The following is a 22,272-nucleotide window of genomic DNA, read 5'->3' on the forward strand; positions in this document are numbered from 1 at the left end:
GTTGAGCTAAGAAACAATTTTGCGAACTGTATGATTTTCTATGATTAGCCAGCTACATTTTTATTGTACTTTTAGAAGACTCATCTGCGCTCCTATTAAGGTAGAAAACTGATGTATTAACCTCTGGAACGCCCTCACTTTACAGCAAAACTCTGCTTCTACGCTGCATATCTAAAGGGTTTCATAGACCTCCCCAGTATCCAGTGATTTCTGAGAGACCACAGGGTGGCTCAAAGGTAGGGTGAATCAGGCCCTTGATGAAGATATACTGTCATAAAAAACAGACGTAGAAAAGTGTCTCTCTGTATTTCACTATGCATCAAGAGCTGCATACAAAAACAAGTTAAGCCCATGGCAGTCTTTCTGCTGACTTTGGTGCCTTATGAAGGTCCAAAATGCGGTGTCAGTACAAGGCAGACACATGGGGTCAGAGTCTAGTCTACCTATTAGGCATGTCAGTGGCCTTCAGTCCCTAATGCAGCTCTATTCCACTGTGCTAAGACCATGAAAAATGGTTATAATAAAAGTTGCTTCTCTACTTTTTTGTGACTCAGCGTTAACAGTTAGATGATAGTGTGTTACAAACTGAGGTGCAATGGAACCAGGTGGAGCAGAGTTGTATAGGTATCTAAGTCTACTTAGATGTCCAATGAGTGGAATAGAATATGGCCCATAACAATTAACATTAAAATATCTCCATTTTAAGTCTTAGCCTCAGTGTAAGAAGTTCAGGTCTCCTCCACAGCTGGCTGCACCTGCTCATAACAAGCCTTCTGTTGCATGCCATTAACAAATCAGTGTGAAATTTGCCTATTTTTACCATTATAAAGACATGAAAGTTCTTTTAAGAAAAAGAATGGTTAAGAGCAAACAGTTAATAAGAAGCAGGAAACCCAAGTCATGTATACACCATTGCTAAGTAGAGGGGAAAGGTAAAATCTAATTAAAATCAGTTGGTGGTTGTTACGGTTAATAGTAACACTAGCTTTGAGCAACTCCAAAATCATTACTACTCTGGTGTTGGGGAGATAGGCTTTAAAACACATACTGGGAATTTTGGAAGCATATATAAACCATGGTCCATGTGATCACACATTTCTCTCCCTTCCTTTAAAAAAAAAAATCCATTTGCAAGGCCAAGAAACCTTTGGTAATGTGCAGAAAACATGTGAAACAAAGGGTTGATTCACATCTCTTTCTTCATTATCTTTCGTTTCTCACTACTCATCACTGCCTCTGCATATTGCTGATGAAAGAACTGAAGGCAGATCAGAAATAATGAGATGTAAACAGTAAAATACTATCATGGAAATAGTCTTAAAAGGAAAAGAAAAAAAAAAGAAAACAAGCAGTGGCCCAGGGAACCATTTTCTAGCACTCACATGTATGCCCTGCTGCAAATCTCATTCTGCAGTGATTAATTAACTTTTCCACTAACATATTTAAGCAGATTCTGTGTCCTAAGGGCGTTCTAATTAATTAGTTTTTCACTCTGAATAATGTAGATTTTCTAAACGGAAGCCTCCTGACTGCCAGTATTAATGGATTCTTTAAAATCTGTTGGCAGTTTTCTTATGTTCTACTTTGAATGTCACAACACTGAAGTGTTAGCTACTATAAAATAAAAAAAAGAACTTTATAGTCTGGCTTTGAGGCTGAGAGAATCTGCATTATCTTTCATCTTTTCTTATTTGAAGTTTAAATAATGCCGTTTTCCCCCTGCCTCAACTTTCTAGTCAGCAAACGGTACAAAGCCAATTTGTGCTCAAGTTGAATGAAAGGAAAGCCAGCTAAATACAATGAAATCCACAGACTTGATGACCCAAAATAAACAAATCTTGACACACATCATTACTAAAGCACACATACATTAACCTGAAACAGCTAAAAGGGAAGCTGACGCTTACATGTTGACAATGCAAGTTTTCACTGTGACTTCTGCACGCATAGTGAGCGCACACTACAATATTTAACAATATACTTTATTTATTTTATTTCTTTGGGTCTTGTGTTTATCTCCTGATTTAGAAACTTAGAGTTCCTATCAGGAATGCAGTGAGCTTTCCCCACATTAGAACCAATAGCGTGTATCCAGATTTAAGAGACTTCACATGTTTATTGAGCTGCCCACATCACAAATCCAACCCACTATCACCCCCTGTGATTCAAGCACAATATTTTTTACCTTGCCATTCTTCACACAAATACCTTTCCTCCTGGGAGCTAAGAGGTGTTTGTCTCCAGTACCACTAAGGAACAGAGCTTCATGTTTATTCCTTCTTTATCATTCACTCTAGCTAAGGAACTGACCAGAGGTGTTTAAGATGAGCATAAAGAATAAAATATTGACCCGCCCTGAGATGCCCTATATATATACACACTGTGTGGGTGTTTGATGTGTGGACTTGGTGGTAGTGTTTTCTTTTGGTTTGTGTTTTGTTTAAAACCTCAGTGTCCTCCAGGGAGCAAAGGAGGTGCAAATGTAGGCTGGATCAGCAGTTGTGACCTGCACTGAATGTGTAGAGGGTTATGACCACTTTATCTGAGCCAAGCATAAGGTGGCATCTGCCCTGGAGGACAAGATTCAAAGCTTAGAAGGACAGGTGTCCACACTGCATTATATCAAGGGAAACAAAGATTGCTGGGACAAGAGTTATGAGAGGCTCGTACTGGAGAGACCAAAAAGAAAAAGAGGAGAAGTGGCAGTATCTAACAACTAGGAGAAAGGGTCCCAGAATTCAGAAGGAGAGGATTAAAGTAATGGAAAGCTTTCAGGTGGCACAGCTGATGGAAAGGCAGAAGAGAGGACATGTGCAGGCATGATGCAGAGGAGTCGGCAGTCTGGGCAGCAGGATGTGCGGGGCCCCAGGAATGAGGGCTCTAGGAGAAAGAAGTAATAAGTGGTGGTAACTGACTCCCTTCTGCAGAGGAGAAAGGCACCAATTTCTCATCTGGATTTGGGGGTCCTGAGAGATGTGTTATCTGTCTAGAGCCCAAATTCAGGATGTCACAGAAAAAACTACCAAAGCTCATCCATCTCTCAGACTACTACCCTTTCCTGCTTGCCCATGTAGGCACCACCAGTATGGCTAGGAGCAACACTGAGGAGACCAGAGGTGACTATGAGGCTTGCCATAGAAAGCAAGGACTCAGGCAGGGAGCATCATATCATGGAAATAAATACATGGCTGAGCTAGATGGTGGTGATGTGAAGATTTTGGATTCTTTGACAATAGTGGGATGTTCTGGAGAGGAGGACTGATATCAAGAAATGGGATCCATCTGACCAGAACTGGAAAGAACATCTTTGAGCATTGTCTAGGAAGGAGGGCTTTAAATTAGATTCCACAGGGGATGGTGAAAAATTCCCTCCAGCAACAGAGCAAACAATCCAGAGAAGAAAGGACCGGAAGAAGCAGTTCAACTATGGGAAAGGGCCAGAAAACCCCAAGACAACAATAAGTGGCGCAAAAGGGAAGCAAGTAGATCAAAATGCAAAATACATTCAATGTACCTATACAAAATCAAGAAGTATGGGGAATAAACAAGCTAAACTGGAAGTTACCATCTGTATTAAGAATTGTGATACGATTGGTATCATATAGAAGTGGTGAGGCAGCTCTTAGGACTATAACATCAACATCAAAGGTTACACTGTGTTTTGGAAGGACAGGGTTGGTAGAAAAGATGGCAGTGTTGGCTTGTATGTCAAAAAACATACACTTGTTCCCTGGTTCAGGAGTAAGAAGATAGCAGATCAGTACGTACGTATTTGGGTGAAGATAAAAGGCAAAAGACACAGCACCAATATATGGGTGGGGATTTATTACAGGCCACTAAGTCAGGAATGGGAGGTAGATGTGGCATTTTTCAGGGACATGACAAAAGTATCCAAAAGCTATAAGATAGTACTGATGGAAGACTTCAAATTTTCCAGACATCTGCTAGAAGAAGAATATAGCCAAACATAAAATGTCTGGCCACTTCTAGTTCCTAACTTGTGAGAACAACAACTTTCTGTTCCAGAAGATTGAGGATACAACTAGGGGATTTTCTATCTTGGACCTTGTCCTGACCAAGAAGTTGGCCAGCAGCTTGTAATGAATAACTGTATTCTTGTAAAAGGCAATATGGGATCTTCTCCATGGTTGAAACTCAAGATATTAAGCTTCACCTAAAAGACTATTTTTCTATGCATTTTGTGTTTCCTCAGGGACAGTTACATAGGGCCACTCTGGATGTAGTGAATACCATTCTCGTCATTTATTTTCTTTTCCCTTTAATTCAGTGATCCATACTTGCTTAAAGTTTATAATGAATAGTTCATGCATGACTGTATATATAGAATAGTGTTCTGTGTCTCAAAATGACTTCAGACTGACATAGTCACTTTGGAAAAAATAGGCAGCCAGTTTGATCCCATGAAATAGTCAAATCCAGTACTTGAGTTCATTCATGGCAAAGTATAAAGTTAGACTCAATGTTTTATTAGTGAAACCCTTTCTATACGTTAACAGGTTTTTAGCCAAAGTTTCTAGGGTATTTCATTCTAGCAATTGCAATCGTACCACATATGTTTTAATAACTTGTTTTTTTCAGACTAATGTTTTTAGAATTTAGTATAATATTTGGAAACATTTTCAAGTGTGTTAAAGTGCAATACAAATCAAACTCAAGATCAGAAAAATACTTCTGTAATTTTCAGGCCTCATAAAATGTTACTCTAAAGATGTTTTAAATTGGTAGTACTATATTTACTTGAATAGAAGATAACCTTAATTATAAGATGACCCCTCAATAATTAAATTCTATAAATGGAAAATTTATAAATTTGTTATAATTTTCCAGGTATAGAATCTAATTATTGGAGGTCCGACTTGAATTTGTCCTCTTCCCACTATTACATCAGGGAAAATAAACCTGGGGGCAGGGGAGGGGGAGGCAGCACTTAGTTAATCCAGAAGTGATGTATGTTACCTTTTTCAAAATTGCTGCAAGTTTTCACACAGGTACTCTATAAGCATACCTTTGAGCACCACTTTGACACCTACTTCTATGGAGTACAAACTATGCATGTTATTAGTCCAAAGCCAAAGCCTCATGATTCATCACATAAGTCATTGGGCTGGGCCCCACCAGAGTCAACAGCATTTTAAGCCTTGGTGACCACACAGCTTAGCTCTGCTCAAAATGTGTGTGTATTCCAGATACCCCCCACAAAGGATCCATGTGCTGCTTAGGCCCCACTAATGACTGGAACAGGGTGTTCTTGTCACAAGTCCTGGGATGCTTCAAAAATGTATGTCCAGATGAGGTGCAGGGCAACCTCATGAAGGGCAGGGTCACACTAATCATAGAAAATGAGGGTTGGAAGGGACTTCAGGGGGTCATCTAGTCCAACCCCCTGCTCAAAGCAGGACCATTCCCAACTAGATCATCCCAGATAAAGCTTTGTGTAGCCGGATCTTAAAAACCTCCAAGGATGGAGTTCCACCACCTCTCTAGGTTACCTGTTCCACTGTTTTTCTACCCTCCTAGTAAGAAAATTCTTCTTAATACTTAATTTAAAATTCCCTTGCTACAACTTGAGACCATTGCTCCTTTTTCTGTCATCTGCCACCAGTGAGAACAGTCTAGCTCCATCCTCTCTTCAGGAAGTCAAAGACTGCTATTAAATCCCCTCTCACTCTTCTCTTTTCTAGACTGAGCAAGCCCAGCTCCTCAGCCTCTCCTCAGAAGTCGTGTGCCCCAGCCCCCTCATTACTTTCATTGCCCTCCACTGGACTCTCTCCAATTTGTCCACATATTTTCCGTAGCGGGGAGAGTGGCAAAACTGAACACAGCACTCTAAATGAGGCCTCACCAGTGCTGAATAGAGGGGAATAATCACTTCCCTAGACCTACCAGCAACACTCCTACCAATGCAGCCCAGTACTATTAGCCTCCTTTGCAATTAGGGCACACTGTTGGCTCATGTTCAGCTTACTGTCCACTGAAACCCCCAGCTCCTACTCTGCAGTGCTGCTGTTCAGCCAGGTATCCCCCAGCCTGTAATGGTGCATGGGATTGTTCCGTCCTAAATGCAGGACTTTGCACTTGTCCTTGTTGAGCCTCAGGAGATTCCTTTTGTCTGAATCCTCCAATTTGTTTAGGTCACCCTGAATCCTAGCCCTACCCTTCAGTGTATCTGCTACTTCCCCCAGCTTTGTGTCATCTGCAAATTTGCTGAGGATGCACTCTACCCCATCTTCCAGGTCATTCATGAAGACATTGAATAAAACTAACCCCAGGACCAACCCCTGGAGCACTCCACTTGATACTGGCTGCCAACTAGACATCAAGCCATTGATTACTACCCTCTGAATCCGATGCTCCAGCCAATTTTCTATCCACCTTATAGTCCATTCATCCAGCCTGTACTTCCTTAGTTTGCCTGCAAAAATGTTGTGGGAGACCATATCAAAAGCCTAGCTAAAATCAAGGTTTATTACATCCACTGGTCTCTCCGCATCCACAGAGCCTTGTCATAAAAGGCAATCAGGTTGGTCAGCCATGACTTGCCCCTGATGAATCCATGCTGACTGTTCCTAATTACCTTCTTCTCTTCCTAGTGCTTAGAAATGGATTCCTTAAGGATCTTCTCTATGATTTGTCCAGGGACTAAGGTGAGGCTGATTGGTCTGTAGTTCCCTGGATCCTTCATTTCTTCCCTTCTTAAATATGGTCACTATGTTTGCCCTTTTCCAATCCTCCAGGACCTCTCCTGATCATCATAAGTTTTCAAAAATGATAGCCATAGTTCTGCAATTACATCAGCCAGCTCCCTCAGCACCTTTGGGTGCATCCCATCTACCCCCACAGGGGTACATGTCCAGCTTATCTAAACAGTCCCTAACCTGTTATTTAGCCACTGCTGGCTGCTCACCTCCTCCCCAAACTGTGCTGCCCGGTGCACTAGTCTGGGAGCTGACCTTGCCCTGAAGACCGAGGCAAAAAAGGCATTGAGCACTTCAGCCTTCTGTCACAAGGTTACCTCCCCCATTCAGTAAGGGACATACACTTTCCCTGATTCTCCTCTTGCTACCAACATACTTGCAGAAACCCTTCTTGTTACCCTGTATGTCCCTTGCTACCTAGAACTCCAATTGTGTTTTGGCCTTTCTGACTTCATTCCTACTGAAGAGTTCGCTGCTAAGCCAACCTGGTCTTCTGCCATACTCGCTAGTGTTCATGCACATTGAGATGGTTTGTTCCTGCACTCTCAGGGAGGCTCCTTTATGATATAGCCAGCTCTCATGGACTCCTCTCCCCCTCAGACTGGCTTCCCAGGGGATCCTGCCCTTGAGTTCCCTGAGTGAGTCGAAGTCTGCTTTTCTGAAGTCCAGGGTCCTTACTCTGCTGTTGTCCATCCTTTCTTTTCTCAGGATCCTAAACTCAATCATCTTGTGGTCACTGCTGCCCAAGTTGCCATCCTCTACTACATTCCCCACCAATTCTTCCATGTTTGTGAGTAACAGTTCAATCATGTGCAGCAGGCTGAGAGAGGGGACAACAGAGAGATTCTGGATGAGCTGTTTAGGGACCCATTTTTTAATGTTGGTCAGACATTTAAGGTTGGTGAAGAGACAGGAATAATTGGAAATAGGAAAGAAAGTCACAGCTTAACTGTGGGAGTGAGGAGGAAGTAAAAATGTTCGTTATCTGTTTTAGGGTGGGAAAAGTAACCAGCAGGGCAGAAGTGCTAGACTTCAGAAAAGCTAACTTCAATGTGCTCAGGAGATTAGTTAGTGAGTCACTGAAGATCAAGAGCATTGGTAAGATGGGAATCCAGGAAGGGTGGTCACTTCTCAAGGGAGCAACCCTTCGGGTGCAAAAGGAGACAATCCCATTGTGCACAAAAAGGAGCAGAGATCTCCCAATTGCATTATAGATAGGCACAGGAAAACACCAGCCCACCGATGGTCAGCATCAACCTAGTAAGGGGACACTTAGAGGGGCTGAATGTGTTTAAGTCAGCAGGCCCAGATGATCTTCATCCAAAGGTGCTGAAAGAATTGGCCAGTGTTATAGCAGAGCCACTGGCATGGCTGTTTGAGCACTCATGGTGCTCAGGTTAGGTCCCAGAGCACAGGAGAAGGGCCAATGTGGTCCCTATTTTCAAGAAGGGGAGGAAAGAGGATCCAGGTAAATATAAGATGGTTAATCTTATCTCTATCCTTGGGAAAAACTTTGAAAAAATTATCAAGGATCACATTTGTGGGAGCCCAGCAGGAAAAATAATGCTGAAGGGCAACCACCATGGGTTCATAGCAGGTAGATCCTGCCTAACTAATTTTGTTTCATTTTATGACCAGGTAACAAAATGCTTAGATGCAGGAGTCGGGGTATGTGGATGAAACTTATTGGAGGCAGGAGAAAGATGGCGGGATGCCGTGCCGGTAGCCAGTGGCAGTGAAAGTGAAACCACAGCGGCTGCCGCTGTGGACCAAGATCAAAAGGAAAACCCGTGGCAGAGCCGGGAGGAGCTGGGAACAGCTCCTGCGTCTGTTTGGGCGCGCTTTGTAAAAGTGTGCTGGGGGCGATTGGCCAGGTGGCCACCCAGTGCCAGGATAAAAGGCCCGACAGGAAGGAAGCCGGGGGGGACCGAAAGTAGTGTCCCCAGCCAGCCCAGAGAGGCCATAGAGTGCCAAGGATCCCACGGAGGAGGAGACATGGTGGCGCCCCAGAGGGGGAACCACGGAAGGCAAGTCGGACAAGCAAGGGCCCAAGGAGTCACCTACGAGGCCAGCGTGGGCGAAGGCCAGCAACAGCAGTGTCTGGGACACCGGCAGAGACAAAGGAGCCAGAACCCAGACACGGACACCAGACAACAGGTACCAAACCTGGGGAGGGAACAATGTGACAAGGGGTCCCAAGGCCCGGGCGGAGTCAGGCACCGCGTGAAACGGGAGACACCGAAGGGTGGTGGCAGACACTCGGTGCAAGTACCACCTGTAGCCCACAGCCGCAGCCCCTAAGTAACTGAGCGTCAGTGAGGGCCAGAACACTGACCCTGACAGATAACATCAAGGTTGGAGTTAGGCGGGGTGTAGGGGAGGTAGAGCCCTGAGAAGCAATAGCCATGAGGATGACCGAGGGGGAGTACCAGGGGAGATGGGACCAGACCATCTCCCACTAGAAAACCAATTACTATCAAAGACGTGCCAGGAAAGACCCCTGGGAAGCTGACCCAAAGCCGTTCCCAGGAGCCTGGCTGTGAAGTCCAGAAGGCAGCAGCAAGGTTCGAAAGAAACCCAGATGTGCGACGCTCAGGGGGAGAGGCACAGAAAGCTACAGGGTAGATGTCATCTACTTGGATTTTAAGAAGGCCTTTGATACTGTATCTCATCCTATTCTCATAAACAAACTGAGTGGCTATGACATAAATGATTATACAGTCAGGTGGGTGGCAAATTGGCTTAAGGGTAACACCCAGAGAGTGGTAGTGGATGGATCAGTATTGACCTGGAAAGATGTGAGCAGTGGAGTCCCGCAACGCTCAGTCCTTGGACCTGTGCTATTCAATGTCTTTATCAGTGACTTGGATGAGGGAGTGGAGAGCACTCTGTCCAAATTTGTGGATGACACAAAATTATGGGGTAAAGTTAACACACTAGTGGGAAAGGATTGAATCCAGGTAGACTTGGGCAGGTTGGAAAAGTGGGCAGAAAAGAATAGGATGCAATTCAACAAAGACAAGTGCAAAGTGCTGCATCTAGGGAGAAGGAATCACCAACACACCTATAGGCTAGGGGATGACTTTCTCAGCAGCACAGTGGCAAAAAGGGATCTCGGAGTCATAGTTGACTCCAAGATGAAGATGAGCTGTCAATGTGGCAAAGTAATCAGTAAAGCTAACTGCACTCTATCATGATTAGCAGCTGCATCACAAAGAGGTCCAGGGAGGTGATACTTCCCCTCTATGCGGCATTGGTCAGGCTGCAGTTGGAGTACTGCGTCCAGTTCTGGGTGCCGCACTTCAAGAGGGATGTGGATAACCTTGAGAGGATCCAGGGGAGGGTCACTCGTATGGTTAGGGGCCTGCAGGTAAAGCCCTATGAGGAGAGACTGAGGCACCTTAGATGATGATCTCTTCAGCCTCCACAAGAGAAGGCTGAGAGGGGATCTCGTGGTCATTTACAAATTAATCGGGGGGGGGGGGGCAGCAAGAAATTAGAGATGCTCTGTTTACCAGGGCACCCCTTGGAATAAACAGGAACAATGCCCACAAACTGACAGAGACCAGATTCAGGTTGGACATCAGGAAGAACTTCTTTACGGTAACAGTTGCCAGAATCTGGAATGGGCTTCCAAGGAAAGTGGCCTTGGGGATTTTAAAAGGAGACTGGACATGCACCTGGCTGGCATTGTATGACTCCAGTGCTCTTTCCTGCCCAGGGCAGGGGGTAGGACTCAATGATCTATTGAGGTCCCTTCCAACCCTAGCAACTATGAAACTATGTATGCAATGTCATGGCTTACCATGACTTGAAAAAGAGCTGGTGGTGAGGGGGACTGGACTTAACAGATACTACCATATGTCTTACTCAGGTGAGCTGTATTGACCATGGAGCTGCTCCCTGAAGACTACTGCCAGGCCATCTGGGATCAGATCTTCCACAAGGACCTTGGAAAGGACCACAGAGCCTTGAACTTGCTAATAGCTCACCGCACACTGCCAGTGAAGGCATGGAGACACTTTGAGGGGCAAAGGACTAGCCCCAGATGCCCCAAGGAAAGCTGCCAAGGTGCAATAGAGACCATCAAATACCTCCTATCATTTTGCCCCTACACCAAGAGGGTGTGGAGAAGGGTAAACTGACTCTGCAAAGAGGTGACAGGAATCAGGCTGATGACAAGGGAGGCAACGCTGTATGGACACCTGACTAAACATCAGGGGTTCCCAACAACTAGCTTTGACCAGTGGAAATGCAGGAACCTCTTGAGGTACGGACGCATGGAACTCAAAGAAACAGACTGTGTTAATATTTGTGGGTAAGCTCCAGTCCTACCACCAGAAATCAGTGGGAGAGAATGGAGAGGATGCAGCCAACTCCACCTGGAAAAGAGACACTTGTAACAAGATGCTGGCTTTGAAGATGAGGAAAAACTTTCAGAAGATAATACATGCAGTACCAGGCAGAAGGATGTCCAAAGTGATCACAGCGATCAGAGATACACTCTGCCACATCCAAGAGAGGCAAACCTAGATTAAAGAAAAGCATATGACAGAGTGGATCATGATTATACATTTGAAGTGCTATGAAGAATGGGGTGCCCAAAGAAATTTATATGTTGAATAAGGCTGTCATATAGAGAAATGGAGAGTCAAATCCAAATTAATGGGCATCTAAGCAAAGCCCTTAAAATTCATACAGGAGTGAGGCAAGGGTTCCCCCTGTCACCAGTACTATTTGTGCATGGCATGGAACCATTAGCACAAAGAATAAGAAAAGAGAAAGTCATAACCAGAGTAAAGATACTGGGAGGGGGAGTGGTAAAATGTATATTATACATGGAAGATATAACTGTAGTAGTTATAGACTTTGGAGGGAAAGAGTGCTAAAGTATACATCAGAGCATGCAGAAGCAATGGGTGCTAAACTAAGTAGATCTAAAAGCACCATAATGGGAGTGGGGAACTGTAGAAACTTGCATAAATTGGGTCTTCAAATAAGAGAGAGTGAAATTAGAGTGCTAGGGATCCTGATGGATGTTGAGAGGAAAGGTAATACAGCATGGGAAAAGGTGAAAGTAGGGATATGGCAAATACTTTGGTCATGGTCCAGAAAGATGCTGACTTTTGCTGGAATAGTGGTGACAGTTAAAGCTGTGCTACTGTTGATTATTTTATACATGGGAATGGTATGCCTATCAATGGGACAGCAGATAACAAAAGTACAAAGGGAAATATGTCTGTTCTTCTGGAATGCCAAAAAAGAAAGATCTGAACTGTACAAAGCAAGAGAGTGGGGGGGATGTAAGCTGCAAGACTTGGGATTGCTGGTCTATGTGAAATATGTAAGTACGGTATGCAAGGCAGTTAGAGAGGGAGACGGGAAAGCAGCGCGTATCACCTGATTTCCCGCAGGTGCAGTTTTGAGGAAATGGGGAGTATATCAGACCTCTCTGAAGAGTCCATGGGCATGGCAACCACGGATTCATTGCATCAGGATGAGAGGTTTCATGCAGAGGTATAAAATAGAGAAGGTACAGCTGGAGGTCCTGAAGGATCATAAGAAATTGATGAAAGTGACAAGGGACATAGACAGGATGGCGCTGGTGAGAAACTTCACAAAAGGACAAGTGAGAAAGTGCGGGGAGAGGTGGTGGATGAACAACTAAACAGGGAACATGCTGACCTAGCGTGAATGGTTGTAAGAAATATCTTACTGGTGAGAGAGGTCCAACACAGATGGGGCTTGACACTTCATCTAGGTACCCAAGGGAGAGGTGCGGGGAAGAAGAAAGTGTGAGTCATGTTTTGGGAAGGTATGCAAAGAAGTTGTGGGAAAGGGTCTGCTGCTTTCTGTGTGTCACCCAAATAAACCTGTTGTTAGTATGGGAGTTGGTACTATATGGACTCATACCAAAGAGACAGGAGGAAACATTATTAAGGACTTTATTAGCATATTTTAAAACTAGTTTATGGAAAGTAAGAAATCTCTGGGTTTTTTAAGGGGTTGGCTGGTTTTCACTGAAAGAGTGCCTGAAGCTGGGGCTGCATGAACTGAAATACTATATTGACTGGGACAAGCAAGAGACTGGAGAAGAAGAGGCAGAGAAGAAGTGGAGAAAAAAAAGACTGGACACACATATTTCACAAAACCAATGGTGAGGACTGATGGAAGGGGCAGAGAGTTTCAGGTGGTTACTGAAGTAACAGCTTTTCATGGGTTTCTGTATGAAGAAAAAGAGTTCTGCAAGGGGCTCTTCTGTGGGAAATTGATGAGTGTTGTTTAAAGGTTTAATATACGTAATTGTATTTTTGGATATGTAGTTCCTTTCATGCTATGAAATTTTGGTAAAACAAGGATACTTAAAATGTGAAGTTTTGTAAGTGTAGGGTGATAAATGTGTTTTAAATAAAATTTGTTAAAAAAAAGAGAAAGGTTCTCATCAGTATATTTGTCTAATGCCATGTGCTTTATAGTAATTCTCACTGTTGGCTGCATTTAATCAACTTCATAGTTGTATTCCATTGCTGAGCACATGCTGCTGTTGGCAGCAGTTTAATGACAGACAATGTATTTAGTGAGATTTCCTTATATGTGATTATAAGACAAGGAACTTTTTCTCCCCCATGCCAATTCTTGGGGAGGAGAGGGCTTATCTTGTATTTGAGTAAATACAGTATTTTGTCAAACCAATAGCACAAGAACAAGGTGAAAACAGGTTAATATGTGTTTCACCTCTATTAGGTATCAGAACAGTTTATTTATGACTTCACAACAAAGAGGCAAATGTTAGATAATAATCATCTCACTGCATTAAAATAATCTCAGATCAAACAATAGTGACTAGATCTTCAATAGCATTTTTCATTTCAAGAACTCCAAGTTTCTTAAACATATTAATGAATTAAGTGTCACAAAGGACAAGACCCTATATTTCCAGTCTCCGAAAAACAATTAATGAAAAAGGTGGATTGATCTTCCTCCTACTTGCAGCTTTTTGTGACTAAGTCAAAGGTCTCTCACAAAAGATGTGTTGGGCCCCTGGCAACATTCATTTAAAGGTGCTATGGGATCCGAGAATGGGAATTCCTCTTAGGTTAGATATAAACATTCAAAAAGCCGGAGGCAGAATCGATCTAAGTTATGTGGTTTTCTGTGAGTGGCGTAGTTAAATTGGTAGCGAACAGAATACACGTTCACCTTTTGCTGGGTGGGAGGGCGAATCTTAGACCAAGTTCTGCCATTTTTAAACCAGTCTATGTGGGCCAAACTTCTGTTCTGCTCTGGGTATAGAATGGTTTTGAATACTGAACTTCTGTTCTGTTATGGGTATAGACCAGTTTCCAATCACTTATATTGGTAAAAGTGTAAAGTCTGTACCTGGCCTTACAGGGATGGAAATACATTCTCTCTCTCTCTCTCTCTCTCTCACACACACACACACACACACACACACACACACGTGCATGCTTAATATTCCTCTGGGACAAAGGATAGATAACTATAAACATAACATGAATGAAACAAGCAATGTTCAAATGACACTTAACAAAAAAAGTCAGCAATGTAATAGAAACTGCCCCATGCAGTATTTATCAACCACAGAGCTGCCAACAAATGCTGCAGAAAGGAAGATTATCACTTCCCAAGTCTGTGCTATGATGCTCCAGGTAACTGGGTAATGTGTGGGTATATTTTCTCTTCAATTTACTGTGCACATCAACTTTTCCATAGATAGTAGTATTTTGAAATGAATTTTGAAATGAAATTTCCTATCTGGAAGGGAAGCACCTTTATTTTAAATTTTTTTTTGTTAAGTGTTTAGAAGTATGAGGTTTTTCTTCCTGAAAAAGAAATGGTACTCATTTTCCCTGGCTGAAGCATCATGTTGTGAGCCTTCACATGCTGACACATCAATCATGATGGGTTATACTGTGTTATAATGCAGCACAGAATGAAGTGTCGATCTGGGAAATTAGGGAGAAACCCCCCCGAGAGAGTCACATGTGTATGTGCATGCACACACACACGAGCACACATGCCTCTCTTTTCTCTACTGCTTTACTAGTGGCTAAAAATCCTGTTCAAACTAAGAACAATAAATTCAAGGGAAATAGGACTACTTGCAAGCCAATGATACACCTCAAATCTCGACAAACCTTTCACACTAATCTTCACCAACACTTAGTTTCTCTTAGTTCTTCAGTACCATAATGTTTTAGCAAGAAAACATGCTTGTTGTTCCTTACCTGTAATATGGTAGCTAACCTGACGGTTGATATCAGAGGTGTCTTCATCCCAGGTGCTGAGAACTGCCACAACTTCTCCAGGAGGATCACTCTCTTTCACTGTTCCTCTGTACACCTCATGTTCAAAGACTGGTGCGTTATCATTTATGTCGGTCACAGTGACAGAGACCAGCACAGTTGATGAGAGGGACAAAGTTTCTCCCAGATCTGAGGCCACCACAGCAAAACTGAAGGTGGGGTCCTTTTCATGATCGAGGTCCTTTAGTGTGCTGATCCAACCACTGTTGCTATCTATTGTGAATGCTTCCAGGATCTTGTCTAGCTCCGATTCTACAGCAAGGGTATATGTGACTTGTCCATTTGCACCCCAGTCTGAATCAACTGCCTTCACTTGGATAAGTTTAGTTCCTATTGGCATCCCTTCCATTATTATAGCTTCATAGTTAGCAGCTTCAAATGAGGGTTTGTTGTCATTTACATCCAACACTTTAACTTCCACATCTACAGTTATTACAATATCCACTTTATCTACTTGTATGGTGGCTGCAACTTTAAAGTGAAATGCAGGATTTGTCTCGTGGTCAAGTCTCTTATCTAGTTTTATGATTCCAGTGTCTTGTTCTATGATGAAAATTCCCTCTTTGTTGTTTTCAGGTAATTCACCATTCACTGTGCTATACACAACACCTTGGTTTGGCACTGCATGCAAAATATCAATAGTGCTGCCTATGAGAGTGTCTTCTGGTATTGTAAAGGAATACTGAGGTTGGGAAAAGGAAGGTAAAACAGTTTCAGGAGGTAAAACATGGATATAAACAGGAATAAGAGAATGCTTTACAGGAATGCCGCCATCAACTGCTTTGACAAAGAAAGACAGAACTGTGCTTTTCAACTGGTTAAAGTTACCTTTCGTAACCATCCATCCATTGTCAGGGTCAATTTCAAGCAGATCGGCAACTGAAACAGAGGCTTCGCTATACAACGAATAGGTAATTCTTGAATTTGCCCCATCATCTGGATCTACTGCTTGCACCTGAGTGACCAAATGGCCTTTTCCAACATCTGATTTGACACTTGCTCTGTACTCTACTGTCATAAACTGGGGAGCATTGTCATTCTCATCTACTACGATCACTCTCACAGTGCAAAAAGTAGTCCTTCCACCTCCATCCAGAGCCCTTAAGAATATGCTGATGTCCCCTTCCAAAGGGTTCTCTCGGTCTAGTTTCTCAGTTGTTAGGATCTGCCCATTGTTATCAATTAAGAATCGATCTTTGGCAAAATCATTTATTATGGAGTAGCTTATCTGGCCATATGCACTGGAATCGCCATCTGTTGCTTTTACATGGATTACCTTAGTACCAGGGGCAGCATTTTCTCTAACCTCTGCCACATAAACACTCTGTGAAAACACAGGGCTATATAGGTTAGCTCCAAGGATCTGGATATGCACCTGAGCTGTGCTGGTGAACAATCCATCAGAAACGGAGACATTTAAGCTATACATTGGCTCCATCCTCTGTTTCCGATGGTTAGACAGGGTTATAATGCCACTCTTACTGTCCATTATAAAGCTGGTTCGATCATTTCCAGACAAGATACTGTACTCCAGTCTGTCAAAATCAGAGCTGTCAGCGTCAGAAGCTTGGACACAAGTCACAAAATGACCCCGAGGTGCCAGTTCACTCACGTAGGATTCATATATTAACTGGTTAAAAACTGGTGCATTGTCATTCATATCTGTCACATATATGCTAACAAGAACTTCACTGCTCAGAGGTGGGAATCCATTATCAGTTGCTCGCACTTTTAAGCTGCAGTGCTGAACTAGTTCATGATCCAACAAACGGGCTGTTAGGATTAGACCACTACTGCTATCAATGTGAAAATAATCAGTGCTGTTAAAAGTGTCCTGGACTATCTGATACTGTACAATTTTATTATTTTCAGAGTCCGCATCAGTAGCAACCACTTGTAACACAGGAGTCCCAATCAAAGATGCTTCAGACAAGGTAGCATTATAGGCTGAGTGATAAAAAACAGGAGGATTATCATTTACATCATTAATGATTAAGTCTACGGTGACCTCAGCCCGAGCACCAGTTAGCGCATCACTGGCTCTTACTGTCAGCTTAAAAACAGAATTTTCTTCATAATCTAATGGACTGATGACACTCAGAACTCCAGTATCAAAGTCAATGTTAAACTGATTGTAGGGGTCTCCATCAACAATGATGTAAATGATACCTTGGCCTTCTGGACTGGTAGCATTTATGCTCAGAATTGGGGTATGCATCTCTATGTCTTCATTTACTGATGCTGTATAGAAAGGCTTGTCAAACACAGGCATTGCTTTGTTAACTATAGTAATAGGCAGTTCTACCGAAGCAGACAATGATGGATTGCCTCCATCTTTTGCAAGGATGATAACCAAGTACTCTATATTAGATAAGTCAGAGTTGAAAGCTTCCTTTAAAGTGACACTACCAGTTTGTCTATCAATTTCAAAATGTCCATAGTCTTCCTTTATAAGATATGACACTTCACCATTTGCACCCTTATCTTTATCAATGGCTGTGACTCGATATATCAGAGTACCAGGCTCAGCATCAACTTGTACAGCAGCATAGTAAGGTAGCCCTACAAACACTGGAGCATTGTCATTTATGTCCTCAATGTTAACTCTGACAACCACCCTTGCCACACGTAGATGATCCAGCTCACGACTTGCCTCTACTACCAGCTCATACAGCTCTTGCTCTTCTCGGTCAAAAGGGATGCCGGTTGTTTGGATGACTCCTGAGGTGGATTTAATCTTGAACTTATTCCCTGGGTTTAATATACTGTACTTCAAGGGCTCATTGAGACGGTTCCCAATTGCATTGACAACTGCTATCTTTGTGATATTAGTGCTGTTCTCTGAGATAGATGTGGAATAAAAGCTCTGTGTAAAATGGAGCCCACTATCCATGGCTTCTTTTACCATTATGGTCACCATAGCAGTGCTGTAAAATTTCCCATCAGACACTTTCACTACCACCATATAATGGTCTTTGGAAAGGCTATTGTTTTTTATGGTGATTACCCCCGTAGTTGAATCAATCAAAAAATGGTCCATGTTGCCTTCGATGAGACTGTATGTCAGTTCAGGTGGAACCCCTGAATCTGGGTCAGTAGCCAGGACTTTAAGAATCTCTACTCCAATGTAAGTGGGCAGCAGCAAAACTGTCTCAAATACAGCCTGACTGAAGACAGGTGGGTTGTCATTGACATCAGTTACTTCAACGGTTACTTCAACTGGACTCTCTGCTGTGAGCTGTGGATTTCCGCTGTCTCTAACATGCACATGGAAGTGGAAGTGAGCTATTGTTTCATGGTCTAAATTTGCAATTGTTCTGATTGCACCAGTGCTGGAATCTACAATAAAATACTTCTTAGCAGTGGATTCAACAATCTGATAGACAAGCAAAGCATTCTGATTACTGTCAGCATCAGTGGCTCGTATAACCAGTGGGCTGTTACCTGAGCTCCGGACTACACTGTTTACAGGAGCAGCCTCACTTATGCTGCCAGAGTATTGGGAGAAGAGAAAAACTGGCGGATTATCATTTTCATCCACAATTTGAATGTTCACGGTGGCATTTGATGCCATACCTGCCATGTTGGTTGCTTGTACAATGAGCTGGTAAGAGGATATGCGTTCATAATCAAGTGCTTTTTGACTGGTGATGACTCCAGAGTATGGGTTTATAGTAAAGCTCCCATCCACATTCCCATCCTTGACCTCATATACCAATGTAGACTGACTGATGGCAGAGATCAAGATGACTGACGTTCCAATATCAACATTTTCATTAATTTCTGCTTGGTATTCCTTATGCATAAACTTTGGGTGGGAATTATCTGACATGGTCACAGAAATGCGAACAATTGCTGTTGCAGATAGCGGTGGGGATCCCTGGTCAGTTACTTTGACAGACAAAACAAACTGTCCCATGGTGGTCAAGTCTGGCTCCTTCAATACTGTTATGATGCCTAAAACAGGTTCAATCTTGAATGTGTTTCCAGTATTTCCTAAAAGATAAATATTGCATGTTAGAAGGGAACTCTGGAAAATTCTATACTCAAAGAATAATTGGATTATGAGGTGATCACAGAACAGAATAATACAGGAGTGGTCATCTGTAGCTACTTAATGCTGGTAATTGAATAGGATACAAAACCTAAGAATGGGATCCTCAGAAGCATGTTTGATGCCAAAAGCATATTTAGATCTCTTCATTCCATTGACATGAAGAAGCTGGGTGCTTAAATACCTCTGTGGATCTCATGCCCAGGGCAAAATCTACATTGGCTCCTCAGGTGTCTCCTAAAAACATTAGGTTTCTGACTGTAAGAGGTGGATTCCAAGATCAAGGTAAGGTGCTGGCACTCTCTCTACAATTAATGGTGAGAACTGGATCTTCCAAAGGGTGATCCAGAGAACTCAGGTACTGATCAGGGAGCAACCTAAAGAGCTGGCCAACTGAGTGTAAGAGTGCATCTGAAACACCCATCCTTCTCTGGACTCATACATGTGATTCAGGGATGCATAGGCACCTCCATCCATAGGTTATAACACTCACCCAGGAAATGAGAGACTGGGGATTCTAGGCTCTCCTTGGCCTGAGGGGATTTTAACTCACTTCCTTCCACCTCCTAGAAGAGTGCCTTGAGCACCAAGCTACAGAATATAAGAATACTGCTATTCATTTTATATTAGACAGTCAGTAGATAAAAACAAAAGAAAAACTTTGGAGTAGGGATCAGAATCTAGGTCCCCCGTCTTCCAGGAGAATGTTCTTATCATTGGGCTATTAAAGCAAACTCCCTTCTGTTTGCTTTCTTCTGTCCCTATAACTCATAGTTTTGAATGTCCAATTATACAGTTTCAACAGGAGGGCTGGAGGGTTCTTTTAACTAAACTATTCAATAACTTGTTGGTTAAGGATTCTCTTAGGTTGTGGTAAAGTGGGTTTGAGACTTCAGGCTGAAGAGGAACTAAAACCCAAGTCTCTCACATTTGCTGCGATGGCCCTAACTACTAAGCTACTACACGAAAGGATGAGGGAGTCACTTTTCCTTGTCTGGCCATGGTTTTGAGCCAGTGCCTGCTGTGCATTCTGTTGACCTCCACATACATTGTGTATTAGGTGAACTCTCAGCATGCATATCTTTTGGGTCCCTCCAGGGTTTAAGGCATAAGTTTTTAACTGTCAGTTCACCTTTATCCTGGGTGACAGTGGAGCTTAGATGAGGGCTGAAGGAGTCCTGTGGTTGCTAAAGCAGAGTTATCCTGAACTGACTTAGTACCAACTTTCCACCTATGTCCTATTAGATGCTTAGTTTAACTAATGTAATCTACCCCTGAGAATCTATGACCAGGCTTCCAAGTCAGTCTTTCAGCACCTAGATAAATAAATGGAATAAACAGGATAAATGCAGATCATCCAGCAGCTACTAGTGACTACTAAACATCATGTTACTTATTCAGGTGCCTGTAAATTGTGAAAAGGTAAGTTTCATATCCAAATTTAGCTTTCATATTTATTTCATGTTGAAGACAGCAAAAATACTTCATTTGTCTTGAAAGTTTTAAAGTTTTCTTTGAGGGGTCAATCCTTCTGAATCCCTGGTTACTTCTCTTTAGGTACCTATCAATGGAACACAGATTTGAAAGTTTGGGCTATTTCTTTTTTTGGAAAAGTATGCTATGGAAATAAAGGAAAATGAATTCCCAAAGTTTGGAATCAGCCTTTCAAATATTTGCATACATAATGCCAAAAAATTGGTTAGGGGCTAACAAACCACTTATATGATAAAGGGATAACAACTCATGCCCTGATTTAAAGAGGATATTAAGCAAATACTGAGAAGATTAGAGTAGATCAAGGCTGCAGAAAATGAATACAAAGGGCTAGAGTAGATTTGGAAAAATTAAAAGGAGCTGTAGCAAATCAAAGTAGATAAAATGTTTTGGGACAGAAGGCTTTACCGTTTAATCTCTGAAGAAATAGGACTCAAAACAATGACTTTTTTTCTAGAAAATGTTGCAAATTTGTTATTAAAACAAGAAGAGAGGTCAGCAACTGCAAAAAGAATGCGATTTTGGATAAAACGCCTGTTTAACCAGTGCATGGTATATGCATAATTGGATGAAGTTCCGTTACACTTACACCATGCTAAACTTGTGGGACGTTAAGCGCTGTGCTCAGTTGCACATTAAGGGTTAATATCTGTTCTTGCCCGCACAGTTCTAACTTGCCACTAGAGGGCTGTGAACAGGGGCATGGCTAGGAGCCAGGGCAGCTGGGCTCTATTCCTGCTCTGGCTGGGGGTTTTGGATGCTGGGATGCTGGAGGATTGAAATTTTCTCATTTTATTTCCATGAAGGAGTTTGAAGTTAGGGCCTTTTTACATATTAATTATAGGCAGCTCCTAGAGCTCTTAAATCTCTGGACTATCCACACCTGAAACTAGTTTTAAGCACTCTTTGGGAGGCTTAAAGTTACACCACTCCAGTCTAGGTTTATCTCTGATCCATGTCAACCAGCCTGTGTTACACTAACATGTAGCCACTCTAGGCTAAACAATAGTGTAAACACACCACCTACCCTCCCCTCTCACACTGGCCCAGATTGGGCCCACTGCCCCTGCCCCATGACCCCAGATATACACTCATTGCCCCCCTCCTCCCCCACTGTTCCCCCTCTCACTTACTTAACGCAGACAGCTACATCTGTCTTGGGAAGATCAGGCAGGGAAGAGGCCAAGAGATGACAGCAAGAGTTCGGCAGGCAGGTTGACCCTTCCCTGTCTGCTCCCCAGGACAAATAGAATAGGCATCCACAAGTAAAGGGATGGGGGGCAGGGGTATCCCCAAGAGGCAGGGCAGACCTGCTGGAGTCTTGGGGGCCAGTAGGACAAATTCTTACTTTTCAGTCCACCAGGCCCGGGCTGACCTGAATGTGTGACTGCTCCAAACTTGAGCTAGCACTAACATTGATCAACATTTGAGCAGCTTAGTGTAACAACTAACAAGGCTTTTCCTTTAACATGAGCTAAGTAGCACATCCCAGACTTCAGCCTTGTCTGAAGTGGCATACCTTTGAGATGCTCAGAGGGCACATAGTGCAAGTTAATGAGCTCTAACATACAGATGCTTGAGATTTAAGTACCCTTAACATGGTCTAAGTGTAACATCTAACATCATCTTTAGCCTCTTCTTCAGGACAAAGGTAAAAAAACCCTGCAATTTGTCCAAAGTT

General features: G+C 42.8%; 1 protein-coding gene across 6 annotated transcripts in view; it reads right to left on the reverse strand.

Annotated features, from left to right (window-relative positions):
- FAT3 (FAT atypical cadherin 3) overlaps positions 1–22,272 on the reverse strand; it is a 641,536-nt gene that overhangs the window by 107,556 nt on the left and 511,708 nt on the right. For all 6 annotated transcript variants that reach the window (XM_059721693.1, XM_059721676.1, XM_059721685.1 and 3 more), the window contains exon 10: positions 14,966–19,039. In XM_059721693.1, coding sequence (XP_059577676.1) covers positions 14,966–19,039 — 4,074 coding nt within the window. The remainder of the gene's footprint in view (positions 1–14,965; positions 19,040–22,272) is intronic.

This window comes from Alligator mississippiensis, chromosome 1 (genome assembly GCF_030867095.1).
Source record: "Alligator mississippiensis isolate rAllMis1 chromosome 1, rAllMis1, whole genome shotgun sequence".
Lineage (NCBI taxonomy): Eukaryota > Metazoa > Chordata > Crocodylia > Alligatoridae > Alligator > Alligator mississippiensis.